We start from the raw sequence: 19,969 nt of genomic DNA, 5'->3' as shown, positions 1-19,969 counted from the left end.
TCGTGGTTAAAGGGATTTTTATTTGAATAAAGTGAAACCGAAACCAACATCGACCACGTGACACCAGACTGTATTACTTCACCACGTGTTGCACACTGTACATGTTACAGAGGGGGAGGGGAGTGTGTGTGTGTGTATGTGAGCACGTGTGTCTGTGTGGGGAGCGGTGGTGTAGTGGTTAGCGCACCGTGATACAAAACCCGGCGGCCCGGGTTCCATTCCCACTCACTGGTCCAATAAGTGGTGAATATTTGAACCGGTCCTGGGCCTCCCCCTAGGTCGACTCAGCCTGAAATCCGTAACTTGGTGTAGCGGTGCGTAGTAAAACATCGCCACTGGGGAGACAAAGGCGGGCGGGCGTGGTGCTGGCCACCCACCACCTCATGTGCCACATTACCGACCTTCATAGGCGCTGCAACTCGCTCGCAGCACTTGCCCTGACAGTTGTTTAAAGGCTACAAAGGGGATATTTATCTTGTCTCTGTATATGTGTCTCCGTCTGTCTGTATGTGTGTCCCTCTATATCTGTACATTTATATATTTGTATGTGTCTGTGTACGAATATGCGTCTCTCTCTCTCTCTGTATATGCGTGTCTGTCTGTATGTGTGTGTCTATGTGTCTACGTCTCTCTCTCTGCATCTGTACATTTATATATTTGTATGTCTGTGTAGGAATATGCGTCTCTCTCTGTACATCTATTTTGCCTACTCATCTCCCGCCCCCCTCCTTCGCTCACCGGGGTGTGTGTCCTCCCCTAAGGTCTACTTAGCCCTAACTCCCCAGCACGCCACACGCAGAGACCCGCTCATAATAGGCGCTCGCTAACCAATAGTGGAGAGAGACACGAGAGAGAGAGACAGATCTCAGCCGCTTCACTTCCTCCGCGAGCCGCCTCCAGCCATGATGGTGGCAATCCTGATGAAGATGTTCATGATGTCCATGTAGATACTGAGACACCTACAGACGAACAGAGAGAGACAGGAGATGAAGGAGAGACACAGGGAGAGAGACACACACACAAACTTCAAATATACAGCAGCAGGCGTAAGGATCGGAATCAAAGCCACGATCTCCGATATACCAGGCGAGGTAGTTAACAACTCCGAGCCATCGTGGGAGGCATTATTGAACTCTCTCTACCCGTGTCTCTCTCTCTACTCGTGTCTCTCTCTCACGCCCCGTGTCTCTCTCGCACTCCCCGTGTCTCTCTCTCACTCCCCGTGTCTCTCTCTCTCTCGCACTCCCCGTGTCTCTCGCTCACTCCCCGTGTCTTTCTCTCTCTCGCACTCCCCGTGTCTCTCTCACCACCCGTGTCTCTCTCTCACCACCCGTGTCTCTCTCTCTCTCACTCCCCGTGTCTCTCTCTCTCTCTCACACTCCCCGTGTCTCTCTCTCTCCCAGTGTCTCTCTCTCCCCGTGTCGCTCTCCCCCTGTGTCGCTCTCTCCCCGTGTCTGTGTGTCTCTCCGTCTCACCCGTTGATGGGGTCGTAGGCTGGGCGCATCCCCCCAGGAGGTGGGTAAGTCTCAGCTCTGCGCACCACGCGCTGCGTGTCGTACAGCAGCAGGGCGCCGAACAGCAGCAGACCCCCGTAGAGTGAGAGGGAATAGAGCGCGGAGCCGAACGCAGAGCCGGCCGGGAGGAACACGGAGCCTGGAGACTCGCACGGAGAGAGACACATGGTGAGAGAAGAGAGAGAGACCAGATGCAGCCCCAACCCTCCCCCCACTCTCCCCGTGCCTCCCACTATTTTCCTGTTTCTCCACATTTTTTCCCCCCACTCTCTCCCCATGTCTCTCTCCCCCTGTGCAAGCCCCCCACTCTCTCCCCCTGTGCGAGCCCCCCACTCTCCCCCCACTCTCTCATCCCACGTCTCTCCCCCCACGTCTCTCTCCCCAGGTCTCTCCCCCCACCACTCTCTCTCACCCCACCACTCTCTCTCACCCCACCACTCTCTCTCACCCCACCACTCTCTCTCACCCCACCACTCTCTCTCCCCACTCTCACCCCACCACTCTCTCTCCCCACTCTCACCCCACCACTCTCTCTCCCCACTCTCACCCCACCACTCTCTCTCCCCACTCTCACCCCACCACTCCTCTCTCACCGAGTGAGGCTGCCACCACCACCCCCAGCCCGGCCGCCAGGGGCCCGCCCATGTACAGGAATCGGTCGCTGGGGGCGCAGACGGCCACGGCCGACAGGGCCCCCACCAGTCCCCCGCTGTAGCAGGCGGCACGGAGCAGTAGCGGCCCTCCCAGGACCACCATTGGACACAGCAGCAGCCCCATCAACCCTAGCCGTGGGATGGGGGAGATAGGGGGAAAAGGGGGGAGAGATGGGGGAAGGGAGGCAGGGGGGAGAAGGGGGAGGAGATTACACTGGTCAACAACAACAACAAAAAAATTTCTGGCCTGGACTTTTGCAGCTGTTCTAGACTAATTTCAGGGTGCCGATTCCAAATCTGATCTCAGATTTGCTCTATCACATCTCACTTTTATGCTATCGGCATACCCCGTTTTCATTGATTTTACCCAAAATTAACGCTGTTACTTATGATTGCAAGTTGTTGCGAGTCAGTGACTGCTTTAGTGTTAAAATATGGTGCTGTATTTTTAGGAAAGTGTGTTTATAATATCATTTTATGTAGATATCCACATTTGTTTAATATCTTTCTTCTGCAGTTTTTATTGAAAATGCAATATTTGATATCTCAAAAACCTGATGTGATAGACAAAAACCGATGCCAGATTTGGAATCAGCACCCCCCCAAAATTACCTTAAAACCATTGGAATACTAATAGGGTTTTTTTCCCCTTTATGTCTGGCAACAAAACTGATACCTTTTGCAAGGATTCATGCTTACATTGACCACAATACTTGCAGTCAAATGCATTTGACTGCAAGTATTGTGGTCAATGTAAGCATGAATCCTTGCAAAAGGTATCAGTTTTGTTGCCAGAAAAAAGGGGAAAATAAAACCTTATTAGTATATTTTGGTACTGACAAAGGAGGTCCCATGACCGTTGGAATACCTTATGCCAGAAAAAGTGTGTTGACCAGTGTTAGAGATCTGATCACTGTCTGAACAAAAATTGCACTTCTACGTTCAGCCCCTAACTTCAAACCGGTCACAAGCTCCATCTTGATCAAGTCCCCGTGACGTCTGTTCCTTCACGAGGTCACCAGCAAGGTGGTGTCGTGGTTCGTTTGCCGACGAGCGCTTCGTTGTGCTGCATGTGCGCGATGGCAGAGCGTGATGACCTCCTGATTATGGCCGCTGTGTATTCGTTCGGAAACCGAAAGCAAACGCGGCTTGGCGAGCGCCAGACGGACTACGGTCGGATCTTGCGGTAGGTGCCACCCGTCACGACAACGTGCCAGAGGAGGTCGCACGCAAGCTGCAGCTTGCCGATGGTTTATTGCTCTTTGGTTCTTTCGGTAAAGTCACATATATAAAGATAAAATAATAAATTTAATTAAATACTAGCATACGACGTTTCGATTGCAACACAAGCAATCATCATCATTATCAGGTATAAATTAATTAATTTATAAATTAATTAATTTATACCTGATGATGATTGCTTGTGTTGCAATCGAAACGTCGTATGCTAGTATTTAATTTAATTTATTATTTTATCTTTATACGTGACTTTACCGAAAGAACCAAAGAATAATTCCTGCAGTCACGAAAGCTCCAAATTAAGTTTGATGTTTTTTTGCCGAGACGTCCCTTAGAGTGTCGAGTTGCAATAAACTGCTTTGGTGTCGAATAAATCCTGCGGTGAAAAAGCTGCTCAAATCTCCCATTTGGGTGTCCAATCTGTGATCAATTACAAAACGGAGTTGTTGCCCTGCCTCACGACGATTCACCCAGCGAATTTCATTTCCCCTCTCTCTCTCCCCGAGTGTCTCTCTCTTTCTCTCCGTGTTTCTCTTTCTCTCCCCGTGGGGGGGGGGGGGGAGTGTGTTTGATATTGATGCCCCCATTCCAGACCCCAGGGTCTGGAATGCTGTTGCCAATAAATTGAAACTTGAGTCACTACCTATGAGATCTTCACTCAAAACTGCTCTAGAGGAGTTGTACACCCCTAGCTGCCACTGCTATTCAGTGGCCTAAAATAAAATGTTTCGCTCCGGATGATCGCTACAAAGTATGACCTGTGTTTTGATTTAGTGTGCTGATCTTAAAGGTGCATTGAAAAATTATAATACTCCGACTGATGCTCCTGCTGTTGTGGAGTGACTCATGCAGCCAGCTATGGCTGCAGGGTTTTGGTAGTACATGTTGTTTATGCCATTTATTGTGAAAATTCCGTCACAGTTCCTATGATCACTGTTTCATTGGTTTCATGGCTTTATTTTGGTGATTTCGAAAAGTATATTGGTTTAGCCATGTTTGTTTGTTGTAGTACAGAGTTAGACTGATGGCCTTAATCTAAGTTGTCTTGTGGTTGTTGTTGTTTGGCTTGCATCCCACTGGGATTTTTGCACACAGCGTTGGTGTACGGTGATTTTTTCTGCAATATTTTGCTGTCTTTTCTTGGATTTTCTGTTTGCACTCAGTCACAGTCACTTTAAGATGTTTTCTTGTTCATGTTTTGTTTTTTGTTTGTTGCAGTTGCACCAGATTCAAGAGCCGAATGGTTCACAGGGCTCTGTACCTAATACATGAACTTGAACTTGTCTCCCTTTCTCTCCCCGTCTCTCTCTCTCTGCCTTCGTCTCTCTCTCTCCCCGTGTCTCTCTCTCTCTCCCCGTGTCTCTCTCCCTCTCCCCGTGTCTCTCTCTCTGCCTGTGTCTCTCTCTCTCCCCGTGTCTCCCTCTCTTTCCCCGTGTCTCTCTCCCTCTCCCCGTGTCTCTCTCTCTCCCCGTGTCTCTCTCTCTCTCCCCGTGTCTCTTTCTCTCCCCGTGTCTCTCTCTCTCTCCCCCCGTGTCTCTCTCTCCCCGTGTACCTGCGTGCAGGGCCCAGGCCGCATGCTTCACTCCGAGTTTCCCCTCATAGGGAATGGACCTGACGAGCATCCCAGAGCCAATCACGGCGACAAACGAGACTCCGATAGCCTGCAAGGAGAAAAAGACACACACACAGGGGGAGAGAGAGAGACATGGGGAGAGCGAGACACACACACAGGGGGAGAGAGAGAGGCATGGGGAGAGCGAGACACACACACATGGGGAGAGAGAGACATGGGGAGAGCGAGACACACACAGGGGGAGAGAGAGAGACATGGGGAAAGAAAGACACGGGGAACGAGGTAAGAGAGAGAGACACCGGGGGAGAGAGAGTGACACGGCGAGAGAGAGGAAAATGGGCGTGGCGGAGCTGAGGGGAGATAAAAGGCAGCGCCTTGGAAGGCTAGCGAAGGAAGTTGTATATCTACGCAGTGGCTACTACATCGACGGCTCCTATATAGTCAGTCAGCTATGTAGTGAACATCGTTGCAGCAGCTACACAGAGTCACCCAGTTGTATTATAGTCAATCTGCGTCCATCTGATAACACGTCATCAAGTCGGGAGGACGATGGTATAATGAATCTTCATTTAAAGCTCTCGTGACTGCAGGAATTCACACTCTTGGGTCTTTCGGTCAACGTGCACTTAGCCTGGCACAAGCGCAGTGGTGATGTCACCGCCGCTTCGTGGTGAATGGTGGTTGTTGTTGTTTACGTGCGTGTGTGTCTGTGCGTGTGTCTGTGCGTGTGTGTCTGTGTGTGTGTGTCTGTGTGTGTGTCTGTGTGTGTCTGTGTGTCTGTGTGTGTGTCTGTGTGTGTGTGTGCGTGTGTCTGTATCTGTGCTTGTGTCTGTGCGTGTGTCTGTGCGTGTGTCTGTGCGTGTGTCTGTGCGTGTGTCTGTGCGTGTGTCTGTGCGTGTGTCTGTGCGTGTGTCTGTGCGTGTGTCTGTGCGTGTGTCTGTGCGTGTGTCTGTGCGTGTGTCTGTGCGTGTGTCTGTGCGTGTGTCTGTGCGTGTGTCTGTGCGTGTGTCTGTGCGTGTGTCTGTGCGTGTGTCTGTGCGTGTGTCTGTGCGTGTGTCTGTGTGTGTGTGTCTGTGCATGCGTGTGTCTGTGTGTGTGTCTGTGTGTGTGTGTGATCTGTGCGTGTGTGTCTGTGCGTGTGTGTCTGTGCGTGTGTGTCTGTGCGTGTGTGTCTGTGCGTGTGTCTGTGCGTGTGTGTCTGTGCGTGTGTGTCTGTGCGTGTGTGTCTGTGCGTGTGTGTCTGTGCGTGTGTGTCTGTGCGTGTGTGTCTGTGCGTGTGTGTCTGTGCGTGTGTGTCTGTGTGTGTGTGCGTGCATTACCAGCCAAGAGCTGCGAGCGGCCAGGTTCATTATGGTCGGTGATCGTGCGGCGAGCGCCGCTGAGGCCGCGGTGAGGGAGATGGTGGCACCCAGGTAGGTGTAGGTGTCTCGGACCCTCTCTCGTACGTAGTTTGGCCACAGACTAGAGACACAGAGACACAGAGAGACACAGTGAGGGAGAAAGAGACACGGGGAGAGGTACACGTACGTGTCTCTGACCCTCTCTCGTACGTAGTTTGGCCACAGACTATACACACACACACACACAGAGACACGGGGAGACAGACACAGGCAGAGAGAGATAATGATGGTGGTGGTGGTGGTAATGATGGTGGTGTGCTCAGCAGCAAGGCCCTGACCTTGCCCTCTCGATGGCACCAGGCTCGTTGGAGAGTCCCAGGCCGTAGTAGCAGAGGGCACCGATGGAGATGACCCCTCCACCGGCCACGGCCAGACGGCCCAGAGACTCCACTACGCAGAGAGAGACACGGGGAGAGAGAGACACGGGGAGAGACACGGGGAGAGAAACACGGGGAGAGCGAGAGAGACACGGGGAGAGCGAGAGAGAGACACGGGGAGAGCGAGAGACACGGGGAGAGCGATAGAGAGACACGGGGAGAGAGCGAGAGACACGGGGAGAAAGAGACATGGGGAGAAAGAGACACGGAGAGAAAGAGACACGGGGAGAGCGAGAGACACGGGGAGAATGAGACATGGGGAGAGCGAGAGACACGGGCAGAAAGAGACACGGGGAGAGAGACGGGGGGGGGGGGGGGGGGGGGGGGGGGGGGGGGGAGACACGACACGAGATTAAATGAGATGCAGCTTAATTGTCTCCCTCTCTTCCTGTCTCTCACCCAATACCAATAACCGCCATTCGCCAATAAGTGATGGTGACATCACCAAGGCACTTGTGCCAGGCTAGGTGCACTTTGAGGCCAAGTGAAGTGTTGAAGGCTCGCTGCCGATGGGAGGTCACGGGACAAACCCAGGCGCCATGGGTTGACCAGCAAATGACTGGCCGATGCACCACCTGTGTCCCCTACTGTGTCAACTCGCAGCGATTTAGCCACCCTGCGCTCCGCTCATTGTTGTGAGCGTCGCTCCTCCATCCTCCGTTGTTGCTCGAGGGCGACTCCCTCCAACTGCCCAGTAGCGTCCTTTACAAGCCTCCTCCATAGAGGCTAATCTTGACACCGCTGGTACCAGTCTTCGGCAAGTCCACGCAGCTCCACATCCTCCTGTACCACACAAGTCAATCTCTTCTCCAGCCGGTGCCATGCCCGATTAGCCCCCTCTATCCGGTCAAACAAAAGCTGTTTGGGCACGCGATGGCTGGTAATGTGGGCTACATGACCCAGCCAAAGCAGCCTTGCCTGCCGGAACAGCTCGCTGATGGGAATGTGTCCAGGTCTTTTAAGGATTTGTGAGCCTGAATTTTCTAACCGGCGCAGATGTTCCATTAGAGGGGTCCACGTTTTACAAGCACGGAGAAGGGAGGGCATGACTGTGGCCGGGAGGACCCGAAGCTTCATGTCTAGCGATAGACCAGGTAGCTTCCACATGGCGTTAGGTAGCGGATGAAAAGATAATGCCGCCCGACTGATTCGGAGTTAGACCTCTGCTGTCAAACTAGAGCTGGTCATAAGCACACTGCCCAGGTATGGAACGCTCCACTCTCTCCATGGCACAAAATACCCAGCAAAGTGCTTAGTTTTAGTGGATGGGGCTGATGGTAACACCCCACACCTCCGAGTGGCACACTCCAGGTGCAGCAGCAGCGCCTCCCAACTTCTCATATAGGGCAGTCTGCACACAAACGCCACCCTCCCTCAGTTATTTCACTCGGGAGATCGTCACTACCCGGCGCTTTTCATGGTCTCAGACTTCCGGATCCACAAGTGGCACCCTCAGCCAACCACTCGGAAGGGGTGGCCACTTCTGCCAATGTTCGAGGCACGGCAGCCCCAGCAGGGTCATCCCTACCTTGGCCCCATGACAAACCTTCGTTCTTTTATTCAAAGAGGAGTGCCACTCCCTGTTGTTTGGCTGTTTTCCTGCCCCAAGTGGAGAATTGTCCCCCCCCCCCCCTCATGGTGACTGGAGCCAGAACCGGTTCACGGGAGGTCCCAGCGGTAACCGTTCTATCTCCCGACAGAGGAGTGGCAGCCTGTCCTCGGCAACAACGAGAGGCGAAACATTTCCACTTGGCCAATCGCAGTGGTCTCCTGTTCCTGGAGGAACCCCGAGATGAAGGGAGGAGGTTCAGTCTCCTGGCTCTGCCAGATGGGAGTTTGGCCAGAAGGCGTCACTCACTCACTCACCCACCGCCAAAGATGGCCCCCGTATAGCCTGAACAGGCTGTCGGGGCAAGTGTTGTTAGCGAGCACCTATGAAGACCGATACGGCACACTAGGGGGTGGGTGGTCAGGACCACACCCAGCCGCCTTTGTCTCCCCCGTGGCGATGTTAACACACCGCACCAGGTACCCATTTGGGAGGGTCACCACTCACCCTTCTCCCTCACCCCCTCACCCTCTCACCCTCAGACTCACCCTCTCTCACCCTCTCTCTCTCACCCACCCACTCACCCTTTCCCCTCACCCCCTCTCTCTCACCCTCTCATCCACCCACTCACCCTCTCTCACCCTTCTCCCTCACCCCCTCTCTCACCCACCCACTCACCCTCTCTCACCCTCTCACTCACCCTCTCACTCACCCTCTCACCCTCTCACTCACCCTCTCACTCACCCTCTCACCCTCACACTCACCCTCACACTCACCCTCACACTCACCCTCACACTCACCCTCACACTCACCCTCACACTCACCCTCTCACCCTCACACTCACCCTCTCTCTCACCCTCACCCTCTCACTCACCCTCTCACTCACCCTCTCACCCTCTCACCCTCTCACCCTCTCTCACCCTCTCACCCACCCACTCACCCTTCTCCCTCACCCCCTCTCACTCACCCTCTCACCCTTCTCCCTCACCCCCTCTCACTCACCCTCTCACCCTCTCACTCACCCTCACACTCACCCTCTCACCCTCTCACCCTCACCCTCTCACCCTCACCCTCTCACCCTCACCCTCTCACCCTCACCCTCTCACCCTCTCACCCTCACCCTCTCACCCTCACCCTCTCACCCTCACCCTCTCACCCTCACCCTCTCACCCTCTCACCCCCTCTCTCTCACCCTCACCCTCTCACCCTCACCCTCTCACCCTCAACCTCTCACACTCACCCTCTCACACTCACCCTCTCACCCTCACACTCACCCTTCATCGCCGCCTCTGCCCCTCTCCATGCCTCCGGCTTCACCTCCACTCGCCGCGCAGCGCTCCTGGCGCGTGTTGCCAGATTCTTCACCAGGGGGGGAGGTGGGTAACAGAAGGAGGATGGGGAGGAGGGGGAGGCGCCGGGGTGGTGGGCGATGCGAACCGGCCGGAGGAGGAGCGACGCTCCCCTGGAACAGGGGAGAGCTGCACGAAGAAACAGCATCATCGCTGCTCTCTTCCTCTCTTTCTTCTTCTTCTACTGCTGCCCTCTCTTCTTCTGATCTCTCGCTCCGCTCCTCCTCCTCCTCCTCTCCGCTCTCTCGGTAGAAGCAGCAGCTGTTGGCACAAGTAACGGAGGCGGCGATGAGATTAGTCAAACCCCTACTCATCCTCTCTCTCACTCACTCACTTTCTCACCCCCTCCCTTCTACGTGACTTTACCGAGAGAACCAAGAATATGGCCTCAAACAGTTCTGTCGGGGGCAAGTGCAGTTAGTAGCTAGTAGCACTCACTCAGTCACTCACCCATTCACCACCTCACCCAATCACCCACTCACTATAGACAGATCCACCGTGTAGCTTGCAACAGACTGTTGGGGCAAGTGCTGTTAGTAGCTAGTAGCACTCACTCACTCACTCACCCATTCACCACCTCACCCAAGCACCCACTCACTATAAAGACAGATCCACCGTGTAGCTTGCAACAGACTGTTGGGGCAAGTGCTGTTAGTAGCGAGTAGCACTCACTCAGTCACTCACCCATTCACCACCTCACCCAATCACTGCTCCCCCCCCCATTATATTGCTATAAAATAGAGTTCTGTTTATACGATTGTGGTTATGGTTGTACAGTACTTTATTAATCCCTAATCTCTGCCATTACATACAATGAAACAAGAAAAGATAACAAAAGAAAACAGAGCAATGTAATACAATACACTGTTAGACATTATTGTCAAAATTTAAAGGCCATGCCATCCATATGTTAGTGAATTTTTTAATATTTTAGGCAGGAAATTCGTTTTCAAATTTAGATTTTTTTTTCTGGGGGTGACCCCCAGACCCCCTCAAAGATTTGGTCCCCCCCCCAATATAGACTCCATGGCTATGGCCTTGAGTCACTCACCAGCTCACTACATGGGTAGGTGAACGAGTCGGTCACCGAATCACCTGGACTCACTCACCTAGACTCACCTACTCACATACTCACCGAGGGTCACTCACCTACTCACCTGGTGAGACTCACTCACCTGACTCACTCACCTGACTCACCTACTCACTGAGACTCACTCACCAACTCACCTGGTGAGACTCACTCACCTACTCACCTAAACTCACTCACCTACTAACCTGACTCACTCACCAACTCACCTGGTGAGACTCACTCACCTACTCACCTAAACTCACTCACCTACTAACCTGACTCACTTACCAACTCACCTGGTGAGACTCACTCACCTACTCACCTAAACTCACTCACCTACTAACCTGACTCACTCACCAACTCACCTGGTGAGACTCACTCACCTACTCACCTAAACTCACTCACCTACTAACCTGACTCACTCACCAACTCACCTGGTGAGACTCACTCACCTACTCACCTAAACTCACTCACCTACTCACCTACTCACTCACCTACTCACATAGACTCACTCACCTACTCACATAGACTCACTCACCTACTCACTCACCTACTCACTCACCTACTCACCTACTCACTCACCGAGACTCACTCACCTACTCACCTGGTGAGTATGTGAGTGAGTCGCTCACCTTGAGCGAGCCTCACCTCTCTACACTCACATTGAGCAAAGCCGCTCAACGCAACGAGATCTGGTGGTGGTGATAGCCACACTGTGGTGATTGTGGTGATGTTGTTACACTGTGTGTTATGATGATGGTGTTACTCACACTGTGTGTGTGATGGTGGTGATGGTGATGGTGATAATCACACTGTGTGTGTGATGGTGATGATGTTGTTACACTGTGTATTATGATGATGGTGTTACTCACACTGTGTGTGTGATGGTGATGATGGTGATGATGATAATCACACTGTGTGTGTGAAGGTGGTGATGGTGTTACACTGTGTATTATGATGATGGTGTTACTCACACTGTGTGTGTGATGGTGGTGATGGTGATGATGATAATCACACTGTGTGTGTGAAGGTGGTGATGGTGTTACACTGTGTATTATGATGATGGTGTTACTCACACTGTGTGTGTGATGGTGGTGATGGTGATGATGATAATCACACTGTGTGTGTGAAGGTGGTGATGGTGTTACACTGTGTATTACGATGATGGTGTTACTCATACTGTGTGTGTGATGGTGGTGATGGTGATGATGATAATCACACTTTGTGTGTGATGGTGATGATGTTGTTACACTGTGTATTATGATGATGGTGTTACTCACACTGTGTGTGTGATGGTGGTGATGGTGATGATGATAATCACACTGTGTGTGTGAAGGCGGTGATGGTGTTACACTGTGTATTACGATGATGGTGTTACTCACACTGTGTGTGTGATGGTGGTGATGGTGATGATGATAATCACACTGTGTGTGTGATGGTGATGATGTTGTTACACTGTGTATTATGATGATGGTGTTACTCACACTGTGTGTGTGATGGTGGTGATGGTGATGATGATAATCACACTGTGGTGATGGTGGTGATGGTGATGATGATAATCACACTGTGGTGATGGTGATGATGATAATCACACTGTGTGTGCGATGGTGGTGATGGTGATGATGATAATCACACTGTGGTGATTGTGGTGATGGTGATGATGATAATCACACTGTGGTGATGGTGATGATGATAATCACACTGTGTGTGTGATGGTGGTGATGGTGTTACACTGTGTATTATGATGATGGTGTTACTCACACTGTGTGTGATGGTGGTGATGATGATAGCCACACTGTATGGTGATTGTGGTGATGGTGTTACACTGTGTATTATGATGATGGTGTTACTCACACTGTGTGTGTGATGGTGGTGATGGTGATGATGATAATCACACTGTGTGTGTGATGGTGATGATGTTGTTACACTGTGTATTATGATGATGGTGTTACTCACACTGTGTGTGTGATGGTGGTGATGGTGATGATGATAATCACACTGTGTGTGTGATGGTGATGATGTTGTTACACTGTGTATTATGATGATGGTGTTACTCACACTGTGTGTGTGATGGTGGTGATGGTGATGATGATAATCACACTGTGTGTGTGAAGGTGGTGATGGTGTTACACTGTGTATTATGATGATGGTGTTACTCACACTGTGTGTGTGATGGTGGTGATGGTGATGATGATAATCACACTGTGTGTGTGATGGTGATGATGTTGTTACACTGTGTATTATGATGATGGTGTTACTCACACTGTGTGTGTAATGGTGGTGATGGTGATGATGATAATCACACTGTGTGTGTGAAGGTGGTGATGGTGTTACACTGTGTATTATGATGATGGTGTTACTCACACTGTGTGTGTGATGGTGGTGATGGTGATAATCACACTGTGTGTGTGATGGTGATGATGTTGTTACACTGTGTATTATGATGATGGTGTTACTCACACTGTGTGTGTGATGGTGGTGATGGTGTTACACTGTGTATATGATGATGGTGTTACACTGTGTGTGTGATGGTGGTGATACTGACTACGTGTAATGGTGATGGTGATACACTGTGTGGTGATGATGGTAATACTCAGTGTGTGTGATGGTGGTGATGGTGTTACTGTGTATGATGGTGTTACACTGTGTATTATGATGATGGTGTTACACTGTGTGTGATGGTGGTGATACTCACACTGTGATGATGATGATGGTGGTGATGGTGATGGTGTTACTCACACTGTGATGATGATGATGGTGTTACTCACACTGTGATGATGATGATGGTGTTACTCACACTGTGATGATGGTGGTGGTGATGGTGGTGGTGTTACTCACACTGTGGTGATGGTGGTGGTGTTACTCACACTGTGATGATGATGGTGTTACTCACACTGTGGTGATGATGATGGTGATGACGGAGGAGGCGGAAAGCTCTAGAACCAACTGCTGTCTGACGCAACTCTTACGCAAGCGCGAGACACACAGACACACACAGACAACCTCACAGAGGAGCACACACACAGAGACTCACTAACACTCAGACTCACCCACACACGCACTTATATAGAGGAGGAAATAATTATTAATGACGAAGCGTTGACCACGCCGCTGAGATGACATTCGCAAAGGGAAAACCCAACCCCGTACAAAGATGGCCGCACGTTGCTATGAGCTCACCGTACCAAGATGGCCGCCCGTGTTATCATATAACATCCCGTACCAAAATGGCCGCCTAATTTTATTCACGTACTGTGACCAAGATGGCCGCCTAATTTTATTCACGTACTATAACAAGATGGCCGCCTGATTTCATAAAACTCCCTTACCAAGAGACCCGCCCTTTGTTTTATTAACCTCCCGTAGCAAGATGGCCGCCTCTTGTTTTGTTCATAGCACCCCGTACGAAAATGGCCGCCTACGCTTGTAACCTCCCGTATCAAGATGGTTGCCAGTTTCTACTGCCCTCCCGTACGAAGATGGCCGCCTGTTCTTTTTTTATACCTCTGGTACCCCTCCTACAAATATAAACTAAACAATGAACACATTTTATTAAAATCCTTTATATTAAGTTCACTTGCTTGCTTGCTTACTCAAGAAAAACAGAAATGAATAATAAAATGAAACCGATGCCACGCATATAAAGGATTTATAGTGAAAAACTTTGTTTTTACAGGTTAATTTTTTTTACGAGGTAAGGCTCACTGATCTATGTGGCTCTTTTTTAGGGGCCGTCCATAAATGACGTCACGCGATTTTGTACGATTTTTGACCCCCTCCCCCCTCGTCACGCGACGTCACAAAAAGTCAGACCCCCTCCCCCTCAAATATGACGTCACAAAGCTCTGCCCCCCCCCCCCCCAAATAAAACATGCTTCAAATCGCTTTAAACTATTGTCATTGTGGTGCGTATTGAATGTGGCGCTGCACTCTGATGTTGTAGGAGCAAACATTTATTAAAAAGTCTATTTAATTAAGTAGAACGTGTTGTCTATATTTATTTAAAGTTGCACATTTTGATGTGACGTCACATTTCTCGACCCTGACCTTGTCTGCTGCTGTACATTTTCAGTCTGCATCTCTCTCTCATCATCATCACGGTGGCTAGGAGATGTTAACTACCTCGCCTGGTGTACAGGAGGTCGTGGGTTCGATCCCGACCCTGACCTTGTCTGCTGCTGTACATTTTCAGTCTGCGTCTCTCTCTCATCATCACCACAGTGGCTAGGAGATGTTAACTACCTCGCCTGGTGTGCAGGAGGTCGTGGGTTCGATCCTGATCCTGACGATGCCTGCTGCTGTATATTTGGAGTCTGCGTCTCTCTCTCATCATCACCACAGTGGCTAGGAGATGTTAACTACCTCGCCTGGTGTGCAGGAGGTCGTGGGTTCGATCCTGACCCTGACGATGCCTGCTGCATGGTGGTTTCCCCCTCCACATTTATAATGACCGTCACGCGTGTAGAGTGATTTCGCTTACTACACGCTTTTATTGAACTCTATTGTTGTTGTTGTTGTATCCTCAAATCTTGTAACTCAATTTTAAGCCATTTCCCAATGTGGTGTCGACTGCAACCTTGGTATAGTTACGTCATACTGATGACAATACTATATTCCAGCGGTCGGGAACCTATGGCTCGCGAGCCATATATGGCTCTTATGGTGACGGCATATGGCTCCCAGACAATTTTGAGTTGAAAAAAAAATAAAAAAATCAGTTTGGAACTGATTTTAAAATACTTGTGATATTGCTTAATAATACCGTGTCATTTTAAAGTAAACAGAAATTAGTTTTGAAGATAAATTTCACGGGTCACGGGGCCTCAACGCCTGCATGAAGCTCAACCTCACCACGTACGAACCAGACTACAAGGCCATCAGCAAAACCACGCAGCACCAGAAGTCGCATTAAAAGTAAGACATATTTAATGTATTTATACGTTCAAAATACTATATGGCTCTCAATGCAATATATTTAGAAATATTTGGCTTTTATGGCTCTCCCAGTCAAAAAGGTTCCCGACCCCTGCTATATTCTATCATAAAAAATAAAATAAATATTTTAAACCATCTTTTTATTACACGTTTTCTATTAACTCACTATGTCTGTTGTTGTATCCTCAAATCTTGCAACTCAATTTTAACCCACTTCCCAGTGTGGTATCGACTGCAAACTTCGTATACGTATATCATATTGATGATAATACTATATTCTATCATTAAAAATAGAATAAATATTATTAAACCATCTTTTTCACATGTTATGTTTCGGCTTGGGTCTAATTGTCCACGCTCAACTCACGTTGGCTGTAACTGACCACGGTCCCTTACGTTGTGGCAAACTTCGGGGCCACTTCCTGGAGTCGTGGAGTTCTGCCATTACTCGTAGGGTACATTTCATTACAGCGTGTTTTAAAAAAAAAGTATTTTTAAATATTACTTCTTTTTGCTGCTATACATTTCCACGCGACGATGGCAAGCAACCAACTTCTTGAGCTGCTATCATTCGTCATAGCCAGGTCGCTTCTGAAAAAAGAAGCGTTATTCTTAACATAAGAAATGAATAATAATAATAATATATAATTACTACTATCGGATATTAATAAAATAGGATATTTATATAGGATAGTATCATAGGAATATAGGATATTAATGCCCACTAGAGGATATTAATATTGTTTAAAGATATTAATATCAATTTAGAATCGAGATTTGAAGTTTTCGTGACTTCAAGGATCCATACTCTTTGGTTCTTTCGGTAAAGTCACGTAGGTAAAAAAGAATAAAAGTAAAAAAATTAAAATATAAAATAAATTAAATCACGACGTTTCGGGCGCAACACAAGCGCTCGTCATCAGGTGGGACCACCGCAACCAGAGGCAACTTTTATTATTAAAGAACCAAAGAGTAAAAAAGAAGCTATATTGCTCGGTGGGACCTTACCTGGTTAGATAGTTTAGTTTTAGTATCGGTCTCGATGAGTATGGGTCTCTGTGGGTTTCTATGGTTCTATATGGGTCTCTGTATTTTTTAAAAAGTAATTTGCTTATCTTTTTCTATACTTTGCACTCCTATCGTGTTTTGTGTGTCGTTTGTTGTTGTAACGTTTCTCTGAGCTTTAGAGCTCATCGTATTCCTCCAGTATGAATACATATTCAATTTAATATCCTCGTTTTTCAACCTCCACCCCCCCCCCCTGTACAAAACACATTCCTGGGGAGAGAGCTGGCAGGAACGTTGGGTTGCTCGGTCAATGGCCAGGGTCAACGGCGGCGTGGTGTATTCCACAAATATGCCCGACTGTGAGGGCGGGCACAAGCCGGCGTGAGTAGGTGAAACGTTGAGTTTTATAAGGGCACCACGGAGTGACCAGCCCCTCCCCACCCAGCCCCTCCCTCCCCACCCAGCCCCTCCCCACCCTCCCCACCCAGCCCCTCCTCCCCTCCCCACCCAGCCCCTCCCCACCCTCCCCACCCAGCCCCAACCTCCCCACCCAGCCCCTCCCCACCCTCCCCACCCAGCCCCTCCCCTCCCCACCCAGCCCCTCCCTCCCCACCCATCCCCTCCCTGCACGACAGACACAATAATCCCCTGTGGGCTGGTGTAACCAGGAGGTTCCTACCAGTATTACGGCCGCATGTTTTATTGTATTGTTTCGCAACCCCCTGGGAAGACAAACTACGCAACTAAACTATGTTCTACTGGTAGGAACCTCCTGGTTACACCAGCCCACAGGGGATTATTGTGTCCGTCCGTCGTGCATCCAAAAATGGGCGGGGTGGGGCTGGGTTGAGAGGGATAGGGTGGGGAGGGGCTGGGTGGGGAGGGAGTGGCTGGGTGGGGAGGGGAGGGTGGGGAGGGGCTGGGTGGGGAGGGTGGGGAGGGGCTGGTTAGGGAGGGTGGGGAGGGGCTGGGTGGGGAGGGGCTGGGTGGGGAGGGGCTGGTCACCCCGTGGTGCCCTTATAAAACTCAACGTTTAACCTACTCACGCCGGCTTGTGCCCACCCTCACAGTCGGGCATATTTGCGGAATACACCACGCCGCCGTTGACCCTGGCCATTGACCGAGCAATCCAACATTCCTACCAGCTCCCTCCGCAGGAATGTGTTTATTTGAGCAGGTGAGGCCCACTGAACTATATAGCTTCTTTGTCAGAAGTGCCCAGACTATCACAAACGATAGCTCAGCGAAGTGTGGCTTCATCGTCGCGTGGAAGTTCATAGCAGACACTCACCGACCCACTCAACAACAACAACCGCCATTCGCCCCTAAGTGGCGGTGACGTCACCACGACGCTTGTGCCAGGCCATGTGCACCTTGAGGCCACGTGAAGTGTCGAACGCCCGCTGGCAGGAGGTCACGGGGCAGACCCAGGTGCCACATGTCTACTGATCGAGACGTGACGTGCGGTGAGGTCAATGACTGGGGAGGCACTGGCTCGTGTCAGAGCCAGATTCACACACAGAGGGGGGCGTGGCCTCACGGGGGGGTGTGGCCTCATGGAGGAGGGCGTGTTAGACACGTCCCCCCTCGGTGAGGCAGATGTGATAGCTGCCTCCCCTGGTACTTTTTCATTGCGGTTGCATGACGAGACCAGCGAACCTAAATATCTTTATACCCATACGTAAAATAAGTTACCTGGAGTATGGAAGACGAGGACATGAAATGAAGGGGTCTACAAACATTACATTGGTGACATACTGAGATAGTAACAGGCACGCGCTTATTGCCCACACTCAATCGAGTTACTGAGGGGTTGCGCAATCGCCGCTGCCTCACCCCTCGTCTCTTCCTGTATTTGCAGCGGAGCTCCGAAAATTTTGCGATTTTGACTATAAAAATGATTGGAATCGTACAGAATTGACATTTATACCACAGATCAGTGGAAAAATCTTATTATTTATTTTATTTGATTATTCTTTTTTTTTACTTTTCGTAACAGCTATTTTCATTGGAGTATGACAGGTCAGGCTCTGCCTCCCCTGCCTCCCCTGCCCGCACGTCCCTGCCACCCACCCAGCCATCTGTAGTGTAATAGCGCCGGCTGGTGGACAGCAGCGGCAACTGTGGTGGACAGACTAGAGGTCGCAAACGGGTTTTGATTCCTTACCCGTACCCGGCCGCACCAGGGTCGCAAATGGGTACCGGTACCCGGGTACGGGTACCCGTACCCGTTCCCTACCCGTACCCGTACCCTACCCGAAATGAGTGACAAACGGTTACTCACCAGTGACTCACGGCCTACCCGTACCCGGCCGCACCAGGGTCGCAAACGGCTACCTGTACCCGTACCCGGCCAGGTACGGGTAGCCGGGTATCGGGTAGGGTACGGGTATCGGGTACCCGATTGCGACCTCTGGGACAGACTAAGCACGCCGGGTGCATTGGCAGAGCGGAGGAACGAGGGCAAAGGTCACTGAGGAACTCGTCTGGAGGCCCCTGGAACCTGCTGGCGGGTTTACGAGGGGAGGCCGCGCTGGTAAGATAAAAGGAGTTGTTGCTGTCGTCTTGACTAGATAATGCTGCTCGAAGTTGTTGGCTATCTCAGTCGGCACCGTCAGTGTTTGACGGTTAGTTTTGTGTACCGGCGAGGCGAAGTAACTGTGGAGAGTGTGAGGACGAGACCATGGAAGTTGTTTAATAAAGAAGGTGCCTCCTACAAATCTTGCCTCCGTCTCACTGACACTACACATCCATTCACGTGCTCACTCATCCACCCACTCACTGACCTATTCACCCACTCACTCACTCACCTACTCACTCACTCACTCACCCATTCCCTCACTCACCCACCCACTTACCTACCCACTCACTCACCCACCCACTCACTCACTCACCCACCCACTCACCCACCCACTCACTCACCCACCCACCCACTCACCCACCTACCAACTCACCCACTCACCAACTCACCCACTCACCCACCCACTTACCCACTCACTCACCCACCCACCCACCCACTCACCCACTCACTCACCCACCCACCCACTCACCCACCCACCACCCACTCACCCACCCACCCACCCACTCACTCACCCACCCACCCACCCACTCACTCACTCACCCACTCACCCACCCACCCACCCACTCACTCACTCACCCACCCACCCACCCACCCACCCACTCACTCACCCACCCACCCACTCACCCACCACCCACTCACTCATTCACTCACCCACCCACTCACCCACCCACCCACTCACTCACTCACTCACCCACTCACCCACCCACCCCCCACTCACTCAC

General features: G+C 50.7%; 1 protein-coding gene across 1 annotated transcript; it reads right to left on the bottom strand.

Annotated features, from left to right (window-relative positions):
* Positions 1-13,882, bottom strand: GHITM (growth hormone inducible transmembrane protein). Its single transcript, XM_061577929.1, has 8 exons — positions 13,617-13,882; positions 9,580-9,915; positions 6,658-6,769; positions 6,299-6,440; positions 4,959-5,067; positions 2,108-2,296; positions 1,476-1,653; positions 1-959 (listed from the first exon to the last, which is right to left on the bottom strand). The coding sequence occupies exons 2-8, from the start codon at positions 9,803-9,805 to the stop codon at positions 875-877; spliced, it is 1,041 nt and encodes a 346-aa protein (XP_061433913.1). The 5' UTR covers positions 9,806-9,915; positions 13,617-13,882; the 3' UTR covers positions 1-874.
* Positions 13,883-19,969: the final 6,087 nt, after the last annotated feature.

Source organism: Lethenteron reissneri, chromosome 65, assembly GCF_015708825.2.
Source record: "Lethenteron reissneri isolate LAM-NWPU_2019-01 chromosome 65, ASM1570882v1, whole genome shotgun sequence".
In the NCBI taxonomy this organism is placed as follows: domain Eukaryota; kingdom Metazoa; phylum Chordata; class Hyperoartia; order Petromyzontiformes; family Petromyzontidae; genus Lethenteron; species Lethenteron reissneri.
Note: the sequence above shows the minus strand (reverse complement) of the source record. Positions and strands in the feature narration are given on the sequence as shown.

Coding starts and splice junctions, on each gene's coding strand:
- GHITM (XM_061577929.1), bottom strand. CDS start 9,805: ATGATGCTGTTTCTTCGTGCAGCTCTCCCCTGTTCCAGGGGAGCGTCG. Junction 5,068..6,298: donor CCGCTCGCAGCTCTTGGCTG/GTAATGCACGCA, acceptor TTCTCCTTGCAG/GCTATCGGAGTCTCGTTTGT. Junction 1,654..2,107: donor GGTGGTGGCAGCCTCACTCG/GTGAGAGAGGAG, acceptor GCGAGTCTCCAG/GCTCCGTGTTCCTCCCGGCC.